This window comes from Petromyzon marinus (assembly GCF_048934315.1).
Source record: "Petromyzon marinus isolate PM22_M1 ecotype Great Lakes invasive population chromosome 85 unlocalized genomic scaffold, UKy_Petmar_22M1.pri1.0 chr85_unloc.2, whole genome shotgun sequence".
NCBI classification, from domain to species: domain Eukaryota; kingdom Metazoa; phylum Chordata; class Hyperoartia; order Petromyzontiformes; family Petromyzontidae; genus Petromyzon; species Petromyzon marinus.
In genome coordinates this window covers 267308-291703 of record NW_027422647.1, presented here as the reverse complement: position 1 = coordinate 291703, position 24396 = coordinate 267308, and the positions used below count along the sequence as shown (strand labels likewise).

Below are 24396 nucleotides of genomic sequence, written 5' to 3'. Positions count from 1 at the left end.
ACCACTCACTCACCACACTCACCACTCACTCACTCACCACTCACTCACCCACTCACCCACTCACTCACTCACCCACCCACTCACCACTCACTCACTCACCCACTCACTCACCACTCACTCACCACTCACTCACCACTCACTCACCACTCACTCACTCACCACTCACTCACCACTCACTCACTCACCACTCACTCACCACTCACTCACCACTCACTCACTCACCACTCACTCACCACTCACTCACCACTCACTCACTCACCCACCCACTCACCACTCACTCACTCACTCACCCACTCACTCACTCACCCACTCACTCACCCACTCACTCAATCACCCAATCACCCACTCACCCACCCACTCACTCACCCACTCACCCACCCACTCACCCACCTACCCACCCACTCACCCACCCACCCACCCACTCACCCACTCACCCACCACTCTCCCTCCCCGTGTCTCTCTCCCCCACTAGGCCATACCGAAGCCTCTCTTGCCTGAGCCATGGAGCCCAGCCTTGCAGCTCCTCATGCAGCCTCCTGCTGGTGAGTGAGAGGGTGGGTGAGTGGGTGAGTGAGTGAATGGGTGAGTGAGTGGGTGAGTGAGTGAGTGAGTGGGTGAGTGAGTGAGTGGGTAAGTGGGTGGGGTGGGTGAGTGGGTGGGTGAGTGGGTGGGTGAGTGGGTGGGTGGGTGAGTGGGTTGGTGGGTGGGTGAGTGAGTGGGTGAGTGGGTGAGTGAGTGGGTGGGTGGGTGAGTGAGTGGGTGGGTGGGTGAGTGAGTGGGTGGGTGGGTGGGTGAGTGAGTGGGTGGGTGAGTGAGTGGGTGGGTGGGTGAGTGGGTGGGTGAGTGGGTGAGTTGGTGGGTGGGTGGGTTGGTGAGTGGGTGAGTGGGTGGGTGAGTTGGTGGGTGGGTGGGTTGGTGAGTGAGTGAGTGGGTGGGTGGGTGGGTGAGTGAGTGGGTGGGTGGGTGAGTGAGTGGGTGGGTGGGTGGGTGAGTGAGTGGGTGGGTGAGTGAGTGGGTGGGTGGGTGAGTGGGTGGGTGAGTGGGTGAGTTGGTGGGTGGGTGGGTTGGTGAGTGGGTGAGTGGGTGCGTGAGTTGGTGGGTGGGTGGGTTGGTGAGTGGGTGAGTGGGTGGGTTGGTGAGTGGGTGAGTGGGTGGGTGAGGGGGTGAGTGAGTGGGTGAGTGAGTGGGTGGGTGAGTGAGTGGGTGGGTGAGTGAGAGGGTGGGTGAGTGAGTGAGTTGGTGAGCGAGTTGGTGAGCGAGTTGGTGAGCGAGTTGGTGGGTGAGTGAGTTGGTGATTGGGTGAGTGAGTTGGTGAGTGGGTGAGCGGGTGAGTTGGTGAGTGAGTGGGTGAGCGGGTGAGTTGGTGAGTGAGTTGGTGAGCGAGTTGGTGAGTGAGTTGGTGAGTGAGTTGGTGAGTGAGTTGGTGAAGTGAGTTGGTGAGTGAATGGGTGAGCGAGTTGGTGAGTTGGTGAGCGAGTTGGTGAGCGAGTTGGTGAGTGGGTGGGTGAGCGAGTGAGTGAGCGAGTGAGGGAGTTGGTGAGCGAGTTGGTGAGTGAGTTGGTGAGTGAATGGGTGAGCGAGTTGGTGAGTTGGTGAGCGAGTTGGTGAGTTGGTGAGCAAGTTGGTGAGCGAGTTGGTGAGCGAGTTGGTGAGTGAGTTGGTGAGTGAATGGGTGAGCGAGTTGGTGAGTTGGTGAGCGAGTTGGTGAGCGAGTTGGTGAGCGAGTTGGTGAGCAAGTTGGTGAGCGAGTTGGTGAGCAAGTTGGTGAGTGAGTTGGTGAGTGAATGGGTGAGCGAGTTGGTGAGTTGGTGAGCGAGTTGGTGAGCGAGTTGGTGAGCGAGTTGGTGAGCAAGTTGGTGAGCGAGTTGGTGAGCAAGTTGGTGAGTGAGTTGGTGAGTGAATGGGTGAGTTGGTGAGCGAGTTGGTGAGTTGGTGAGCAAGTTGGTGAGCGAGTTGGTGAGCGAGTTGGTGAGCGAGTTGGTGAGCGAGTTGGTGAGCGAGTTGGTGAGCGAGTTGGTGAGCGAGTTGGTGAGTGAGTGAGTGGGTGAGTGAGTGGGTGAGCGAGTTGGTGAGTGAATGGGTGAGCGAGTTGGTGAGTTGGTGAGCGAGTTGGTGAGCGAGTTGGTGAGCGAGTTGGTGAGTGAGTTGGTGAGTGAATGGGTGAGCGAGTTGGTGAGTTGGTGAGCGAGTTGGTGAGCGAGTTGGTGAGCGAGTTGGTGAGCGAGTTGGTGAGTTGGTGAGCGAGTTGGTGAGCGAGTTGGTGAGTTGGTGAGCGAGTTGGTGAGCGAGTTGGTGAGCTGGTCTCGCCCCGGCAGGTAACCTGGTGAGTGGACCGGCTGTAGCTGCACTCCTCCTGCAACTGGCCCTCCCTCACCTCCACCCTCACCTCAACACTCCTCACCTCAACACTCCTCACCTCCACGCTCACCTCCAGCAGCAGCTACAACAGGTGATGGTGCGGAGTGAGTGGGTGGGTGAGTGGGTGGGTGAGTGAGTGGGTGAGTGAGTGAGTGGGTGAGTGGGTGAGTGAGTGAGTGGGTGGGTGGGTGAGTGAGTGGGTGAGTGAGTGGGTGGGTGAGTGAGTGGGTGGGTGAGTGAGTGAGTGGGTGGGTGAGTGAGTGGGTGAGTGAGTGGGTGGGTGAGTGGGTGGGTGAGTGGGTTGGTGAGTGGGTGAGTGAGTGAGTGGGTGAGTGAGTGGGTGGGTGAGTGAGTGGGTGGGTGGGTGGGTGAGTGGGTGGGTGGGGGAGTGGGTGGGTGGGTGAGTGGGTGGGTGAGTGAGTGGGTGGGTGGGTGAGTGAGTGGGTGGGTGAGTGGGTGGGTGGGTGGGTGAGTGAGTGGGTGGGTGAGTGAGTGGGTGGGTGAGTGAGTGGATGGGTGAGTGAGTGAGTGAGTGGGTGGGTGAGTGAGTGAGTGGGTGGGTGAGTGAGTGAGTGACTTAGTGAGTGACTGGGTAAGTGACTGAGTGAGTGGGTGAGTGAGTGACTGGGTGAGTGACTGAGTGAGTGACTGGGTGAGTGACTGACTGACTGACTGGGTGAGTGACTGAGTGACTGACTGGGTGACTGACTAACTCACTGAGTGACTGACTGGGTGACTGACTAACTCACTGAGTGACTGACTGGGTGACTGACTAACTCACTGACTGACTGACTGAGTGACTGACTGGGTGGTCTCTGTCTCCAGGCGGCGATGGTTGGTGGTGGTGGTGTACCCCTCTCGTCTCCCTGGAACGAACCCCCAAATAACGTGAGAGTCACCCACTCACTCACCCACTCATCCACTCACTCACCCACCAACTCACTCACCCACCCACTCACCCACTCACTCACCCTCTCACTCACTCACTCACCCACTCACCCACTCACCCACTCCCCACCCACTCACTCACCCACCACCCACTCACTCACTCACCCACTCACTCACTCACCCACTCACTCACTCACTCACCCACTCACCCACTCACTCACCCACCTACTCACTCACCCACCCACCCACTCACCCACCCACCCACTCACTCACCCACCCACTCACTCACTCACCCCACCCACTTACTCACCCACCCACTCACCCACCCACCCACTCACTCACTCACCCACCCACTCACTCACTCACCCACTCACTCACCCACCCACTCACCCACCCACTCACTCACCCACCCACCCACTCACCCACCCACTCACTCACCCACCCACTCACTCACCCACTCACTCACCCACTCACCCACTCACCTACCCACCCACTCACTCACCCACCCACTCACTCACTCACTCACCCTCTCACTCACTCACTCACCCACTCACCCACTCACCCACCCACTCACTCACCCACCCACCCACTCACTCACTCACCCTCTCACTCACTCACTCACCCACTCACTCACTCACCCTCTCACTCACTCACTCACCCACTCACTCACCCACTCACTCACTCACCCACTCACTCACTCACCCACTCACCCACTCACTCACCCACCTACTCACTCACCCACCCACCCACTCACCCACCCACCCACTCACTCACCCACCCACTCACTCACTCACCCCACCCACTTACTCACCCACCCACTCACCCACCCACCCACTCACCCACTCACCCACCCACTCACTCACCCACCCACTCACCCACCCACTCACTCACCCACTCACTCACCCACTCACCCACTCACCCACCCACTCACTCACCCACCCACTCACCCACCCACTCACCCACCCACTCACTCACCCACCCACCCACTCACCCACCCACCCACTCACTCACCCAGTCACTCACCCACTCACCCACTCACCTACCCACCCACTCACTCACCCACCCACCCACCCACTCACTCACCCACCCACCCACCCACTCACTCACCCACCCACTCACCCACCCACTCACTCACCCACCCACTCACTCACCCACCCACTCACCCACCCACCCACTCACTCACTCACTCACCCACCCACCCACCCACTCACCCACCCACCCACCCACCCACTCACCCACCCACCCACTCACCCACCCACTCACTCACCCACCCACTCACTCACCCACCCACTCACCCACCCACCCACCCACTCACTCACCCACCCACTCACCCACCCACCCACCCACTCACTCACCCACCCACCCACCCACTCACTCACCCACCCACTCACCCACCCACTCACTCACCCACCCACTCACTCACCCACCCACTCACCCACCCACCCACTCACTCACTCACTCACCCACCCACCCACCCACTCACCCACCCACCCACCCACTCACCCACCCACCCACCCACTCACCCACCCACCCACTCACCCACCCACTCACTCACTCACCCACCCACTCACTCACCCACCCACTCACTCACTCACCCCACCCACTCTGCCCACAGAAGCCGGGCATTCTGGGTGAAGCTCCGTGTGGGGTCGTGACCCCGCGCTTGACAGCGTCACCGCCGCTCTGCATGGCGCAAAGCATTCTGGGAGAACCTCCAGGTACTGTGGGCGGGTGACCTTCGGTGGGCGGGGGTGACCTTAAGGTGGGCGGGACCAATCACAATGGCCCTCCCCCACCCTCTATTAATAATTCTTTTTGGAGTCTCCTGATTGGCTGTTGCCGTGCCCCCTCCCCCACTTTCCAGGTGCCCCTCCCCGCCCCTTCCTTGGGGTCCTCGGGTTGCCGGGCGACGCCGTTGGGGCGTCCGAGGCGCTGCCTGCCCAGCTGGGCGCTCCGGGGTCCTCGCTGCTCCGGCCCTCGTCCAGGGCGATGCCTGAGGTTTTTGATTTTAAAAAATGTTGTTTTGTTGTTTAAATTGCTAAACTGTAGACTTGAAACTTTCACGAGGATAGAAAACTAAAAAAAAAACTAAAAGTTAAATGAAAAGGAAGTGTTAAATAAAAAAAAATACAATTATAAAACTGAAAATGTTAAATAATAAAACATAAATATTATTTTTGGTTTTTCTTAATATATTTTTTTTACGATTTAAATGTATTATTTTAATTTATTATTTGTATTACATTTTTTCATATTTTTTTTTTACCTACGCGACTTCACCAAAAGAACCAAGAATATTTAATTGCTAAAATTAATAAAACGCATTTATGTGTTTTAATGCTTTCATTTTAAATTTTATTTGTAACTTTATTTAAATATAAAATTTATTTTAATTTTTATTTTCCATCTACGCGACTTCATAAATATTGTTGCTTAAAAATAAATTTTTAAAAAAATCGTTAAAAAAATGTAGTTTTAACATTTTTGCTTGAACAAAAAAACATTTACTAAGCATTGCGAGTATAACATTTTAATTTAAAAGTAAAATAAATTTTTATTTTCCACCTTCGCGACTTCACCGAAAGAACCAAGAATATTTAATTGATGAATTAATAAAACTCATTTATGTGTTTAAATGCTTTTATTTTTAATTTTATTTGTAATTTAATTTAAATGTAAAATATATTTTCCATCTTTGCGACTTCATAAATATTGTTACTTAAAAATAATTTTTTTAAAAATCGTTAAAAAAATGTAGTTTTAACATTTTTGCTTGAACAAAAAACATTTACTAAGCATTGCGAGTATAACATTTTAATTTAAAAGTAAACTTAATTTTTATTTTCCACCTTCGCGACTTCACCGAAAGAACCAAGAATATTTAATTGATGAATTAACATAATGCATTTTGGTTTTTTAATGCTTTTAGTTTTAATTTTATTTGTAACTTAATTTAAATGTAAATTTTATTTATTTTTTATTTTCCATCTTCGCGACTTAATAAATATTGTTACTTAAAAATAAATTTTAAAAAAATCGTTAAAAAAATGTAGTTTTAACATTTTTGCTTGAACAAAAAAAATGTTTTACTCAACATTGCGAGTATAACATTTAAATTTAAAAGTAAAATTAATTTTTATTTTCCATCTTCGCGACTTCACCGAAAGAACCAAGAATATTTAATTGATGAATTAATAAAACGCATTTTGGTTTTTTGATGCTTTTATTTTTAATTTTATTTGTAATTTAATTTAAATGTAAAATATATTTTCCATCTTCGTGACTTCATAAATATTGTTACTTAAAAACAAATAAAAAAAAATCGTAAAAAAAATGTAGTTTTAACATTTTCGCTTGAACAAAAACATTTTTTACTCAACATTGTGAGTATAACATTTTAATTTAAAAGTAAAATTAATTTTTATTTTCCACCTTCGCGACTTCACCGAAAGAACCTAGAATATTTAATTGATGAATTAATAAAACTCATTTATGTGTTTAAATGCTTTTATTTTTAATTTTATTTGTAATTTAATTTAAATGTAAAATATATTTTCCATCTTTGCGACTTCATAAATATTGTTACTTAAAAATAATTTTTTTAAAAATCGTTAAAAAAATGTAGTTTTAACATTTATGTGTTTAAATGCTTTTATTTTTAATTTTATTTGTAATTTAATTTAAATGTAAAATATATTTTCCATCTTTGCGACTTCATAAATATTGTTACTTAAAAATAATTTTTTTAAAAATCGTTAAAAAAATGTAGTTTTAACATTTTTGCTTGAACAAAAAACATTTACTAAGCATTGCGAGTATAACATTTTAATTTAAAAGTAAAATTAATTTTTATTTTCCACCTTCGCGACTTCACCGAAAGAACCAAGAATATTTAATTGATGAATTAACATAATGCATTTTGGTTTTTTAATGCTTTTAGTTTTAATTTTATTTGTAACTTAATTTAAATGTAAATTTTATTTATTTTTTATTTTCCATCTTCGCGACTTAATAAATATTGTTACTTAAAAATAAATTTTAAAAAAATCGTTAAAAAAATGTAGTTTTAACATTTTTGCTTGAACAAAAAAAATGTTTTACTCAACATTGCGAGTATAACATTTAAATTTAAAAGTAAAATTAATTTTTATTTTCCATCTTCGCGACTTCACCGAAAGAACCAAGAATATTTAATTGATGAATTAATAAAACGCATTTTGGTTTTTTGATGCTTTTATTTTTTATTTTATTTGTAATTTAATTTAAATGTAAAATATATTTTCCATCTTCGTGACTTCATAAATATTGTTACTTAAAAACAAATAAAAAAATCGTAAAAAAAATGTAGTTTTAACATTTTCGCTTGAACAAAAACATTTTTTACTCAACATTGTGAGTATAACATTTTAATTTAAAAGTAAAATTAATTTTTATTTTCCACCTTCGCGACTTCACCAAAAGAACCAAGAATATTTAATTGATGAATTAAGTAAACGCATTTGTGTGTTTTTGATGCTTTTATTTTTAATTTTATTTGTAATTTAATTTAAATGTAAAATATATTTTAATTTTATTTTCCATCTTTGCGACTTCATAATTATTACTTAAAAACAAATTTAAAAAAAAATCGTAAAAAAAAAGTAGTTTTAACATTTTCGCTTGAACAAAATTTTTTACTAAGCATTGCGAGTATAACATTTTAATTTAAAAGTAAAATTAATTTTTATTTTCCACCTTCGCGACTTCACCGAATGAACCAAGAATATTTAATTGATGAATTAATAAAACGCATTTGTGCGTTTTGATGCTTTTAATTTTATTTGTAACTTAATTTAAATGTAAGATTTATTTATTTTATTTTCCATCTTCGCGACTTCATAAATATTGTTGCTTAAAAATATTTTTTTTTAAAAATCGTTAAAAAAATGTAGTTTTAACATTTTTGCTTGAACAAAAAACATTTACTAAGCATTGCGAGTATAACATTTTAATTTAAAAGTAAAATTAATTTTTATTTTCCACCTTCGCGACTTCACCGAAAGAACCAAGAATATTTAATTGATGAATTAATAAAACGCATTTGTGTGTTTTTGATGCTTTTATTTTTAATTTTATTTGTAACTTAATTTAAATGTAAAATTTATTTTAATTTTATTTTCCATCTTTGCGACTTCATAAATATTGTTACTTACAAATAAATGTAAAAAAAATCGTTAAAAAAATGTAGTTTTAACATTTTTGCTTGAACAAAAAAAACATTTTACTCAACATTGCGAGTATAACATTTAAATTTAAAAGTAAAATTTATTTTTATTTTCCATCTTCGCGACTTCACCGAAAGAACCAAGAATATTTAATTGATGAATTAATAAAACGCATTTGTGCGTTTTGATGCTTTTAATTTTATTTGTAACTTAATTTAAATGTAAGATTTATTTATTTTATTTTCCATCTTCGCGACTTCATAAATATTGTTACTTAAAAATAAATTTTTAAAAAAATCGTTAAAAAAATGTAGTTTTAACATTTTTGCTTGAACAAAAAACATTTACTAAGCATTGCGAGTATAACATTTTAATTTAAAAGTAAAATAAATTTTTATTTTCCACCTTCGCGACTTCACCGAAAGAACCAAGAATATTTAATTGATGAATTAACAAAACGCATTTGGTGTTTTTAATGCTTTTATTTTTAATTTTATTTGTAATTTAATTGAAATGTAAAAATTTATTTTAATTTCCCACCTTCGTGACTTCACCGAAAGAACCAAGAATATTTAATTGCTGAGTTAATAAAACGCATTTTGTTTTGATGCTTTTAATTTTATTTGTAACTTAATTTAAATGTAAAATTTATTTTATTTTTTATTTTCCATCTTCGCGACTTCATAAATATTATTGCTTAAAAATAAATTTTAAAAAAAATCGTAAAAAAAAAGTAGTTTTAACATTTTTGCTTGAACAAAAAAAACATTTTACTGAACATTGTGAGTATAACATTTTAATTTAAAAGTAAAATTAATTTTTATTTTCCACCTTCGCGACTTCACCGAAAGAACCAAGAATATTTAATTGATGAATTAAGTAAACGCATTTGTGTGTTTTTGATGCTTTTATTTTTAATTTTATTTGTAATTTAATTTAAATGTAAAATATATTTTAATTTTATTTTCCATCTTTGCGACTTCATAATTATTACTTAAAAACAAATTTTTAAAAAAATCGTAAAAAAAAAGTAGTTTTAACATTTTCGCTTGAACAAAATTTTTTACTAAGCATTGCGAGTATAACAATTTAATTTAAAAGTAAAATTAATTTTTATTTTCCACCTTCGCGACTTCACCGAAAGAACCAAGAATATTTAATTGATGAATTAAGTAAACGCATTTGTGTGTTTTTGATGCTTTTATTTTTAATTTTATTTGTAATTTAATTTAAATGTAGTTGATAGTTGAAAAAAATGTGGTAAATTTTTTTTTGAAATTTCAGTTTTTAAAATGTGTCTCTTTTTTTACGTGGTTGAGGGTTTTTAAAAAAAAATTAATGTTAATTTTTTTAGTTACATTTTTTGGTAAAATTTTTTTTAAAATTTGATGTGGTTTTTATTTAATTAACAAACTAGTCAAAACATGTATCTTTAATTACATTATTTTATTTGAAATATATATATATTTTTAAAAAGTGAAATTATTATATTTTTGTTATTTTTATAAATTGTAGGTTTGTTTTGTTAAACGTTTTTTCGATGTAGTTGGTAGTTTAAAAAAATGTGGTAACTTTTTTTAAAAATTTTTGTTTTTAAAATGTATCTTTGTTTTTTACGTGGTTGAGGGTTTTAAAAAAAAATGAATGTTAATTTTTTACTTAAATTTTGGTAAAAAAATAAAATTTGATGTTTTTTTTTAATAAACAAACTAGTCAAAACATGTATCTTTAATTACCTTATTTTATTTGAAATATATATTTTTAAAGTGTAAATGAAAAGTAAAATTTTTAAAAAAAATGTTTATACATTTTTAGGTTTTTTTCGATTTTTCGATTTTAGTTTTTTGTTAACTTTTAAAAAACTTTGTATTTTTTTTGTTACGTGTCTCTGTGTGTGTCTGTCTGTGTGTGTCTCTGTGTGTCTGTGTCTCTGTGTGTGTCTGTGTGTGTCTCTGTGTCTCTGTGTGTGTCTCTGTCTGTGTGTGTGTGTGTGTCTCTGTGTGTCTGTGTGTGTGTCTGTGTGTGTGTGTGTGTCTGTGTGTGTGTGTCTGTGTGTGTGTGTCTCTGTGTGTGTCTCTGTGTGTGTCTCTATGTGTCTCTGTCTGTGTGTGTCTCTGTGTGAGTCTCTGTGTGTGTCTGTCTGTGTGTGTCTCTGTGTGTGTCTCTGTGTGTGTCTCTGTGTGTGTCTCTGTGTGTGTCTAACTGTGTGTGTGTCTAACTGTGTGTGTGTCTCTGTGTGTGTCTAACTGTGTGTCTGTGTGTGTGTGACTGTGTGTGTGTGTCTCTGTGTGTCTCTGTGTGTGTCTCTGTGTGTGTCTCTGTGTGTGTCTCTGTGTGTGTCTCTGTGTGAGTCTCTGTGTGTCTCTGTGTGTGTCTCTGTGTGTGTCTCTGTGTGTGTCTCTGTGTGTGTCTCTGTGTGTGTCTCTGTGTGTCTAACTGTGTGTGTCTCTGTCTCTGTGTCTCTGTCTCTGTGTCCCAGCTGCGTTCTGGGTCACTACTGGGGGAGCCACCTGGAGCTCAGAGACGTCCTCACCACCACCACCATGGTGAGACTCACCACCACCACCACACTCACCACCACACTCACCACCACACTCACCACCACACTCACCACCACCACCACCACACTCACCACCACCACCACACTCACCACCACACTCACCACCACACTCACCACCACACTCACCACCACCACCACCACACTCACCACCACCACCACCATGGTGAGACTCACCACCACCACCATCACTACCACACTCACCACCACACTCACCACCACCACCATGGTGAGACTCACCACCACCACACTCACCACCACCATGGTGAGACTCACCACCACCACACTCACCACTCACCACCACCACCACGGTGAGACTCACCACCACCACACTCACCACCACCACCACCACGGTGAGACTCACCACCACCACACTCACCACCACCACCACCACCATGGTGAGACTCACCACCACCACACTCACCACTCACCACCACCACCACGGTGAGACTCACCACCACCACACTCACCACCACCACCACCACCATGGTGAGACTCACCACCACCACCACCACCACACTCACCACCACCATGGTGAGACTCACCACCACACTCACCACCACCACCACACTCACCACCACCATGGTGAGACTCACCACCACCACCACACTCACCACCACCACATTCACCACCACCACCACACTCACCACCACCACCACCACACTCACCACCACCACATTCACCACCACACTCACCACCACACTCACCACCACCACCACACTCACCACCACACTCACCACCACCACACTCACCACCACCACACTCACCACCACACTCACCACCACCACACTCACCACCACCACCACACTCACCACCACACTCACCACCACCACACTCACCACCACACTCACCACCACCACCACCACCACACTCACCACCACACTCACCACCACCACCACCACCACACTCACCACCACCACCACCACACTCACCACCACCACCACCACACTCACCACCACCACCACTCTGTATCTCTCCCCCAGGTGAATTTGGATTCCCCGACTCTTTGCCCAGTATTCTGCGGACGCCTCCGTTGAGACGTGGCGGTGGTGGTGGTGGTGGTGGTGGCGGTGGTGGTGGTGGTGGTGGCGGTGGTGGTGGTGGTGGCGGTGGTGGTGGTGGTGGTGTGAGTTTGGTTGGGCTCATGCCCAGTGCTGACAGTCCACTCCCGGCAGTGTTCTATAGCCAGCAACACCAACACCACCACCAACACCAACAACACCACCACCACCAGCAACAACACCAGCACCAGCAACAACACCAGCAACACCAACACCAGCAGCAGCAGCAGCAGCAGCTCCGGACACAACACTACACCAACTCTGCTGTTGTGGTGAGCTTCACTCAGTCACTCAGTCAGTCACTCAGTCAGTCACTCAGTCAGTCACTCAGTCAGTCAGTCACTCAGTCAGTCACTCAGTCAGTCACTCAGTCAGTCACTCAGTCAGTCAGTCACTCAGTCAGTCAGTCACTCAGTCAGTTACTCACTCAGTCAGTCACTCAGTCAGTCAGTCACTCAGTCAGTCACTCAGTCAGTCACTCAGTCAGTCAGTCAGTCACTCAGTCACTCAGTCAGTCAGTCAGTGACTCAGTCAGTCACTCAGTCAGTCAGTCAGTCAGTCACTCAGTCACTCAGTCAGTCACTCGTTCACTCACCAGCTCACTCACCCACTCACCCACCCACTCACTCACCCACCCACCCACTCACTCACCCACCCACTCACTCACCACTCACCCACTCACCCACCCACTCACTCACCCACCCACCCACTCACCCACTCACTCACTCACTCACCCACTCACTCACTCACTCACCCACTCACTCACTCACTCACCCACTCACTCACCCACTCACTCACCCACTCACCCACCCACCCACCCACTCACCCACTCACCCTCTCACCCACCCACTCACTCACGTTGACGCTTGATTTTGTAATTCTCCACACCCAGTACGACTTTCACTGTGATTCACGATGTCCGTGTGGGTGGGTGGGTGGGGTTCACGGTGGCCGTGTGGGTGGGTGGGTGGGGTTCACGGTGTCCGTGTCTCAACAGGATTCTGGATTCTCCTGGGACAGCCACCATGATGATAATTTTGAAGTAAGTTTCATGATAGTCACTCACCCACTCACTCACCCACTCACTCACTCACTCACCCACTCACTCACCCACTCACTCACTCACCCACTCACTCACTCACCCACCCACTCACTCACCCACTCACTCACTCACCCACTCACTCACTCACCCACTCACTCACCCACTCACTCACCCACTCACTCACCCACTCACTCACCCACTCACTCACCCACTCACTCACCCACTCACCCACTCACTCACCCACTCACTCACCCACTCACTCACCCACTCACTCACCCACTCACTCACCCACACACTCACTCACCCACTCACTCACTCACTCACCCACTCACTCACTCACCCACTCACTCACCCACTCACTCACCCACTCACTCACTCACTCACCCACCCACTCACTCACCCTCTCACCCACCCACTCACCCACCCACTCACTCACCCTCTCACCCACCCTCTCACCCACCCACTCACTCACCCTCTCACCCACCCTCTCACCCACCCACTCACCCACCCACCCACCCACTCACTCACCCACCCACTCACCCACCCACTCACCCACCCACTCTCTCTCTCTGTGTCTCTTCACGTTGAGGATCTTGATGGCCGCTCTGGATTTCTCCGTTGCTACCTCGAGGAAGTTTCCTTTGATCATCGCCACGCCGTGTCCAGCCCGTGGAGACCCCAGGTACAAAATCATCATCAGTAGAAGTATCATCATCATCAACAGTATCATCATCAGTAGCATCATCATCATCAGTAGTAGTAGTATCATCATCAGTAATATCGTCATCAGTAGTATCATCATCAGTAGTATCATCATCAGTAGTAGTATCATCAGTATCATCATCATCAGTAGTATCATCATCATCAGTATCATCATCATCAGTATCATCATCAGTAGTAGTATCATCATCAGTAGTATCATCATTAGTAGTATCATCATTAGTAGTAGTATTTTCATCATCATCACTAGTATCATCATCAGTAGTAGTACCATCATCATTAGTAGTAATAGTATCATCATCAGTAGAAGTATCATCAGTAGTAGTATCATCATCATCAGTAGTAGTATCATCATCATCATCAGTATCATCATCATCAGTAGTAGTATCATCAGTATCATCATCATCAGTAGTATCATCATCATCAGTAGTATCATCATCATCATCAGTAGTATCATCATCAGTAGTAGCATCATCATCAGTAGTATCATCATCATCAGTAGTATCATCATCAGTAGTATCATCATCATCAGTAGTATCATCATCATCAGTAGTAGTATCATCATCATCAGTAGTATCATCATCATCAGTAGTAGTATCATCATCAGTAGTAGTAGTATCATCATCAGTAGTAGTAGTATCATCATCATCAGTAGTAGTATCATCATCGGTAGAAGTATCATCATCAGTAGTATCATCATCATCATCATCAGTATCGTCATCATCATCAGTAGTATCATCATCAGTAGTAGTAGTGTCATCATCAGTAGTATCATCATCATCAGTAGTATCATCATCAGTAGTATCATTAGTAGTATCATCATCAGTAGTAGTATCTTCATCATCATCAGTATCATCATCAGTAGTAGTAGTAGTATCATCAGTAGTAGTATCATCAGTAGTAGTAGTATCATCAGTAGTATTATCATCATCAGTAGTAGTATCATCATCATCAGTAGTAGTATCATCATCATCAGTAGTATCATCATCAGTAGTAGTATCATCATCAGTAGTAGTATCATCATCAGTAGTATCATCATCAGTAGTAGTATTATCATCAGTAGTAGTATCATCATCGGTAGCATCATCATTAGTAGTAGTATCATCATCAGTAGTAGTAGTATCATCATCAGTAGTATCATCATCAGTAGTAGTATCATCATTATTATCAGTAGTAGTATCATCATCAGTACAAGTATCATCAGTACAAGTATCATCAGTACAAGTATCATCATCAGTAGTAGTATCATCATCATCAGTAGTATCATCATCAGTAGTATCATCATCAGTAGTAGTATCATCATCATCAGTAGTAGTATCATCATCATCAGTAGTAGTATCATCATCATCAGTAGTAGTATCATCATCATTATCATCAGTAGTAGTATCATCATCATCAGTAGTATCATCATCAGTAGTAGTATCATCATCATCAGTAGTAATATCATCATCAGTAGTAGTATCATCATCATCAGTAGTAGTATCATCATCAGTAGTAGTATCATCATCATCATCAGTAGTAGTATCATCATCATCATCAGTAGTAGTATCATCATCAGTAGTATCATCATCAGTAGTAGTATCATCATCAGTAGTAGTAGTATCATTATCAGTAGTAGTATCATCATCAGTAGTAGTATCATCATCATCAGTAGTAGTATCATCATCATGATCATCAGTAGTAGTATCATCATCATCAGTAGTATCATCATCAGTAGTATCATCATCATCAGTAGTAGTATCATCATCAGTAGTAGTATCATCATCAGTAGTATCATCATCAGTAGTAGTATCATCATCAGTTGTACTATCATCATTGCTCACACACACTCACCTGATGATACTACTACTGATGATGATGATGATACTACTACTGATGATGATACTACTGATGATGATGATACTACTGATGATGATGATACTACTACTACTGATGATGACGATACTACTTTTGATGATGATACTACTACTGATGATGATGATACTACTGATGATGATGATGATGCTACTGATGATACTACTGATGATGATGATGATGATACTACTGATGATGATACTACTACTGATGATGATGATGTTACTACTGATGATGATGATGATACTATTACTGATGATGGTACTACTACTACTACTGATGATGATACTACTACTGATGATGATGATGATACTACTACTGATGATGATACTGTTGCTGATGATGATGATACTACTACTACTGATGATGATACTACTACTGATGATGATACTACTACTGATGATGATACTACTACTGATGACGCTACTACGACTGATGATGATACTTGTACTGATGATACTACTACTGATGATGATGATGATACTCCTACTGATGATGATGATACTGATACAGATGGTGATGATGATACTACTACTACTGATGATGATGATACTACTACTGATGATGATGATACTACTACTGATGATGATGATGATGATACTACTACTGATGATGATGATGATACTACTACTGATGATGATACTACTACTGATGATGATGATACAGATGATGATACTACTACTACTGATGATGATACTGATACAGATGATGATTCCTCTATCCTCCCCACCCCAACCACAGCCACAGCCACCACCACCGCCACCACCACCACCACCACGCCGTAAACGTTTTTGCCCGTCACCTCCTCACCCTCAAGCCTTCGGCAAAACCTTCCCCGCCGGCCTCGCCGGCCTTGCCGGCCTCACCGGCACCACCAACACCGGCACCACCGCCAACACCGCCACGCCTCCTCCTACGGCACACGTATTGCCGTCACCAGAAGCCTCGCCCGAAGGCCTCTATGTGGGTCAGCATTCACAGGGGTTAGGCGGCCACTATGCAGACTCGTACCGCCCGCCCGCTCGTCCGCCCGCTCGTTCGCCCGCTCGTCCACACGCTCGTCCGCCCGCTCGTCCGCCCGCTCGCTCGCCCGCTCGTCCGCAAGGCCACTATGTGGATACTTGCAGGCCGGGCGGTGGACTGGGGCTTGCCGGGCCTGGCCACTTGGAGTACGGTGGTGGTGGTGTGGGTGGTGGTGGTGGTGGTGTGGGTGGTGGTGAGTTTGATGCGGGAGTTGTGGAGTATAAGCGGCAGAGGCTGTGGTAGATCGGTCGCTCACTCGCTCATTCATCCGCTCGCTCATTCATCCACTCGCTCGCTCACCCACTCGCTCGCTCACTCACTCACTTACTCACTTACTCGCCCACTCACTCATTCACTCACTCACTCACTCACCCACTCACTCGCTCACTCACCCACTCACCCGCTCACTCACTCGCTCATTCACCCACTCACTCACTCGCTCACTCACCCACCCACTCACCCACTCACTCACTCACCCACTCACTCACACACTCACTCACTTACTTACTCGCCCACTCACTCACTCACCCACTCACCCACTCACTCACCCACTCACTCACCCACTCACTCATTCACTCACTCGCTCATTCACTCACTCACCCACTCACTCATTCATTCACTCACTCACTCACTCATTCATCCACTCGATCGCTCACTCACTCACCCACTCATACACTCACCCACTCACTCACTCGCTCACTCACCCACTGACTCACCCACTCACTCACCCACTCACCCACTCACCCACTCACTCACTCACTCACCCACTCACTCACCCACTCACTCACTCACCCACTCACCCACTCACTCACCAACTCACCCACTCACTCACTCACCCACTCACTCACTCACCAACTCACTCACCAACCCACCAACTCACCCACCATCACCTCCCGTGAGTATCGAATTAGAGCTTTCCAGAGCTCTGAGGTGTCAGACCAGAGGTTTTTTACCTCCAGATACCCTCTGTGGTGTCAGACCAGAGGTTTTTTTACCTCCAGATACCACCAGAGGTTTTTTTTTTACCTCCAGATACCCTCTGTGGTGTCAGGCCAGAGGTTTTTTACCTCCAGATACCCTCTGTGGTGTCAGACCAGAGGTTTTTTTGCCTCCAGATACCCTCTGTGGTGTCGGACCAGAGGATTTTTTACCTCCAGATACCCTCCGTGGTGTCAGACCAGAGGGTTTTTACCTCCAGATACGCTGTGTGGTGGTGAGTCTATGGGTCTCTGTGTGGTGGTGGTGAGTCTATGGGTCTCTGTGTGGTGGTGAGTCTATGGGTCTCTGTGTGGTGGTGAGTCTATGGGTCTCTGTGTGGTGGTGGTGAGTCTATGGGTCTCTGTGTGGTGGTGAGTCTATGGGTCTCTGTGTGGTGGTGAGTCTATGGGTCTATGTGTGTGGTGAGTCTATGGGTCTCTGTGTGGTGGTGAGTCTATGGGTCTCTGTGTGGTGGTGAGTCTATGGGTCTGTGTGTGTGTGGTGAGTCTATGGGTCTCTGTGGTGGTGAGTCTATGGGTCTCTGTGTGGTGGTGAGTCTATGGGTCTCTGTGTGGTGGTGAGTCTATGGGTCTCTGTGTGGTGGTGAGTCTATGGGTCTCTGTGTGGTGGTGAGTCTATGGGTCTCTGTGTGGTGGTGAGTCTATGGGTCTCTGTGTGGTGGTGAGTCTATGGGTCTCTGTGTGGTGGTGAGTCTATGGGTCTCTGTGTGGTGGTGAGTCTATGGGTCTCTGTGGTGGTGGTGAGTCTATGGGTCTCTGTGTGGTGGTGAGTCTATCGTCTCTGTGTGGTGGTGAGTCTATGGGTCTCTGTGTGTGTGGTGAGTCTATGGGTCTCTGTGTGGTGGTGAGTCTATGGGTCTCTGTGTGGTGGTGAGTCTATGGGTCTCTGTGTGGTGGTGAGTCTATGGGTCTCTGTGTGTGTGGTGAGTCTGTGGGTCTCTGTGTAGTGGTGAGTCTATGGGTCTCTGTGTAGTGGTGAGTCTATGGGTCTCTGTGTGGTGGTGAGTCTATGGGTCTCTGTGTGGTGGTGAGTCTATGGGTCTCTGTGTGGTGGTGAGTCTATGGGTCTCTGTGTGGTGGTGAGTCTATGGGTCTCTGTGTGGTGGTGAGTCTATGGGTCTCTGTGTGGTGGTGAGTCTATGGGTCTCTGTGTGGTGGTGAGTCTATGGGTCTCTGTGTGGTGGTGAGTCTATGGGTCTCTGTAGTGGTGGTGAGTCTATGGGTCTCTGTGTGGTGGTGAGTCTATGGGTCTTTGTGTGGTGGTGAGTCTATGGGTCTCTGTGTGTGTGGTGAGTCTATGGGTCTCTGTGTGGTAGTGAGTCTATGGGTCTCTGTGTGGTGGTGAGTCTATGGGTCTCTGTGTGGTGGTGGTGGTGGTGAGTCTATGGGTCTCTGAGACACACACAGAGACACACACAGAGACACACACAGAGACACACACAGAGACACACACAGACACACAGACACAGAGACACACAGACACACAGACACAGAGACACACAGAGAGACACACACAGAGACACACACAGAGATTCACACAGAGACTCACACAGAGACTCACACAGAGACACACACAGACACACACAGACACACACAGAGACACACACAGAGACACACACAGAGACACACACAGAGACTCACACAGACACACACACAGACACACACAGAGACACAGACACACACAGAGACACACACAGACACACACAGAGACTCACACAGAGACACAGACACACACAGAGACTCACACAGAGACACACACAGAGACACGCAGAGACACACACAGAGACACACAGAGACACACACAGAGACACACACAGACACAGACACACAGACACGGAGACTCACAGAGACACACAGAGACACACACAGAGACCCACAGACACCCACAGACACCCACAGAGACCCACAGAGACTCACACAGAGACACACACAGAGACTCACACAGAGACAGACACACACAGAGACACACACAGAGACTCACACAGAGACACACACAGAGACACACACAGAGACTCACACAGAGACACACACAGAGACTCACACAGAGACAGACACACACAGAGACACACACAGAGACTCACACAGAGACACACAGAGACCCACAGAGACTCACACAGAGACACACAGACACAGAGACACACCCACAGAGACACACACAGAGACACACACAGAGACACACACAGAGACACAGAGACCCACACAGAGACTCACACAGAGACTCACACAGAGATACAGAGACACACACAGAGACACACACAGAGACACACACAGAGACACAGAGACACACACAGAGACACACAGAGACTCACACAGAGACTCACACAGAGACTCACACAGAGACTCACACAGAGACACACACAGAGACACACACAGAGACACACACAGAGACTCACACAGAGACACACACAGAGACACACACAGAGACACACACAGAGACACACACAGACACACAGACACAGAGACACACAGACACACAGACACAGAGACACACAGAGAGACACACACAGAGACACACACAGAGATTCACACAGAGACTCACACAGAGACTCACACAGAGACACACACAGACACACACAGACACACACAGAGACACACACAGAGACACACACAGAGACACACACAGAGACTCACACAGACACACACACAGACACACACAGAGACACAGACACACACAGAGACACACACAGACACACACAGAGACTCACACAGAGACACAGACACACACAGAGACTCACACAGAGACACACACAGAGACACGCAGAGACACACACAGAGACACACAGAGACACACACAGAGACACACACAGACACAGACACACAGACACGGAGACTCACAGAGACACACAGAGACACACACAGAGACCCACAGACACCCACAGACACCCACAGAGACCCACAGAGACTCACACAGAGACACACACAGAGACTCACACAGAGACAGACACACACAGAGACACACACAGAGACTCACACAGAGACACACACAGAGACACACACAGAGACTCACACAGAGACACACACAGAGACTCACACAGAGACAGACACACACAGAGACACACACAGAGACTCACACAGAGACACACAGAGACCCACAGAGACTCACACAGAGACACACAGACACAGAGACACACCCACAGAGACACACACAGAGACACACACAGAGACACAGAGACCCACACAGAGACTCACACAGAGACACACAGAGACTCACACAGAGATACAGAGACACACACAGAGACACACACAGAGACACACACAGAGACACAGAGACACACACAGAGACACACAGAGACTCACACAGAGACTCACACAGAGACTCACACAGAGACTCACACAGAGACACACACAGAGACACACACAGAGACACACACAGAGACTCACACAGAGACACACACAGAGACACACACAGAGACACACAGAGACTCACACAGAGACTCACACAGAGACTCACACAGAGACACACACAGAGACACACACAGAGACACACACAGAGACTCACAGAGACACTCACAGAGACTCACCCAGAGACACACAGAGAGAGGCTCACACAGAGACACACACAGAGAGAGACTCACACAGAGACACACACAGAGACACAGAGACACAAACAGAGAGACGTCTCCATAGATAACTTTGAATAACTTCTAAAATGTTTTACCCATCTTGAATGTTACTTCGTAAAACAACAATTAGTTCGTAAATTTATCTTTTTTAATTATTCTTTTTTATACCAAAATTGTGCGATGCTCTTTACGAAATTTGTTATTTTTAAAAGCCGAATAAGAATGATGACGGTGATGGTTGTAGATTTTATTATTAACAGAATGGTTATCATGAGCGGAATCAGCATCATAATCAGCAGCATCATCAGCAGTATCAGCATCATCATCAGCAGTATCATCATCAGCAGTATCATCATCATTACTATCACCATCAGTAGTATCATCAGTATCATCATTAGCATCATCAGCAGAATCAGTATCATCATCAGCAGCAGAATGTTCATGATGATGTTGGTGGTGGTGATGGTGGTGGTGAAGGTGATGATGATGGTGGTGATGATGGTGGTGGTGGTGATGATGGTGGTGATGATGATGGTGGTGATGATGGTGATGTTATAATCGTCATGCGTGATGTTTTATTAAAATCAATTTGTCACAAACGTGTGGCTTGTGATGATGTTACTTCACCATCACCACCATCATCACCACCATCACTACCACCACCATCACCACCACCATCACCACCACTATCACCACCACTACCACCATCACTACCACCACCATCACTACCACCATCACCACTACTACCATCATCACCACCATCACCACTACTACCATCATCACCATAGGGATTGCGGTGGTGATGGTGTTATTGATGGTGGTGGTGGTGACGGTAGTGATGATGGTAGTAGTGGTGATGGTGGTAGTGGTGGTGATGATGGTGGTGGTGATGGTGGTAGTGGTGGTGATGGTGGTGGTGGTGATGGTGGTGGTGGTGGTGATGGTGGTGGTGATGATGGTAGTGGTGATGGTGGTAATGATGATGGTAGTGGTGATGGTGGTAATGATGGTAGTAGTGGTGATGGTGGTAGTGGTGGTGATGGTGGTGGTGATGATGGTGGTAGTGGTGGTGATTGTGGTGGTAATGATGGTAGTAGTGGTGATGGTGGTAGTGGTGGTGATGGTGGTAGTGGTGGTGATGGTGGTGGTGATGGTGGTAGTGGTGGTGATTGTGGTAGTGGTGGTGGTGATAATGGTAGTAATGATGGTGATGGTAGTGATGATGGTGGTGGTGATGGTGGTAGTAATGATGGTGGTGGTGATGGTAGTAGTGGAAATGGTGGTGGTGGTGATGGTAGTAGTGGTGATGGTAGTAGTGATGGTGATGGTAGTAATGATGGTGATGGTAGTAGTGGTGATGGTAGTAGTGATGGTGATGGTAGTGGTGATGGTAGTAGTGGTGATGGTGATGGTACAGGGGAGGGCTGGCCCAGAAGTCAGGACACGGGTGGTGTTTTACATTTGTTTTATTGATTTTGTAAATGTTACACCCATCACTCAGAAACCCCCAAGTATAATATCTACATCACCATCAATACTACTACCATCACCAACAAAGACAAAGCTCCCCCAGGTAGCCTCTGGCAGGGCTGCAGGGGCAAGTGCTGTTACACACAGACACACCCATCCAACTACTCACCCATCCACTCATTCACCTACTCACCCATCCAACCACTCACTCATTCACCTACTCACCCATCCAACCACTCACCCACCCACTCATTCACCTACTCACCCATCCAACCACTCACCCATCCACTCATTCACCTACTCACCCACTCACCCATCCACTCACTCACCTACTCACCCATCCACTCACCCACCCATCCACCCACTCACCCATCCACTCATTCACCTACTCACCCATCCAACCACTCACCCACTCACTCATTCACCTACTCACCCATCCAACCACTCACCCACCCACTCACCCATCCTCTCACCCACCCACTCATTCACCTACTCACCCACTCACCCATCAACCCACTCACTCATTCACCTACTCACCCATCCATTCACCCATCCACTCAACTACTCACACACAGTGAGACACAGATACACAACACAGACACACAGTGAGATACACACAGTGAGACACACAGTGAGACACACACAGACACACAGAGACACAGTGAGACACACACATACAGAGACACAGTGAGACTCACAGAGACACACAGTGAGACAGTGGGATACACAGACACAGTGAGACAGACACAGTGAGACACAGTGAGACAGTGAGACACACAGAGACAGACAGACACAGTGACACACACACAGTGAGACAGACACGGTGAGACACAGACAGACACACAGACACACAGTGAGACAGACAGACACACAGTGAGACACACAGTGGGACACAGACACACAGTGAGACAGACACACAACACAGACACAGTGAGACACACAGTGAGACACACACAGTGAGACACACAGATACAGTGAGACACAGACACACACACAAAGTGAGACAGACACACAGTGACACACACAGTGACACACACAGTGACACACACAGTGACACACACACACAGTGAGACAGACAGTGAGACACAGTGACACACACACACAGTGAGACACACACACAGTGACACACACACAGTGACACACACAGTGACACACACACAGTGAGACACAGTGACACACACAGTGACACACACACAGTGACACACACACAGTGACACACACAGTGACACACACACAGTGAGACACACAGTGACACACACACAGTGACACACACAGTGACACACACACACAGTGACACACACAGTGACACACACACAGTGACACAGTGACACACAGTGACACACACACAGTGACACACACAGTGACACACACACAGTGACACACACAGTGAGGCCCTCAATCCTGGGCCTAGAGGCCCCCCCCCCGAGCCTCAAGCCTGGGCCTAGGCCCCCGAGCCTGGGCCTAATCCTCAGGCCCGGGCCTAAGCCCCAAGCCTCAAGCCTGGACCTAGAGGCCCTCAATCCTGGACCTAGAGGCCCTCAATCCTGGGCCTAGAGGCCCTCAAGCCTGGGCCTAGAGGCCCTCAAGCCTGGGCCTAGAGGCCCTCAATCCTGGGCCTAGAGGCCCTCAATCCTGGGCCTAGAGGCCCTCAATCCTGG

The 24396-nt window shown here is 45.8% G+C and overlaps 1 protein-coding gene across 1 annotated transcript; it reads left to right on the top strand.

The window, feature by feature from the left end:
* The first annotated feature begins 433 nt into the window (after positions 1-433).
* Positions 434-16950, top strand: LOC116937824 (uncharacterized). Its single transcript, XM_076059257.1, has 10 exons — positions 434-542; positions 2316-2449; positions 3184-3246; positions 4862-4964; positions 5111-5244; positions 10930-10996; positions 11991-12340; positions 13066-13110; positions 13700-13792; positions 16426-16950. Exons 1-10 carry the CDS (start codon positions 527-529, stop codon positions 16948-16950), a joined length of 1530 nt encoding a protein of 509 aa, XP_075915372.1. The 5' UTR covers positions 434-526.
* The last annotated feature ends 7446 nt before the right edge of the window (positions 16951-24396 follow it).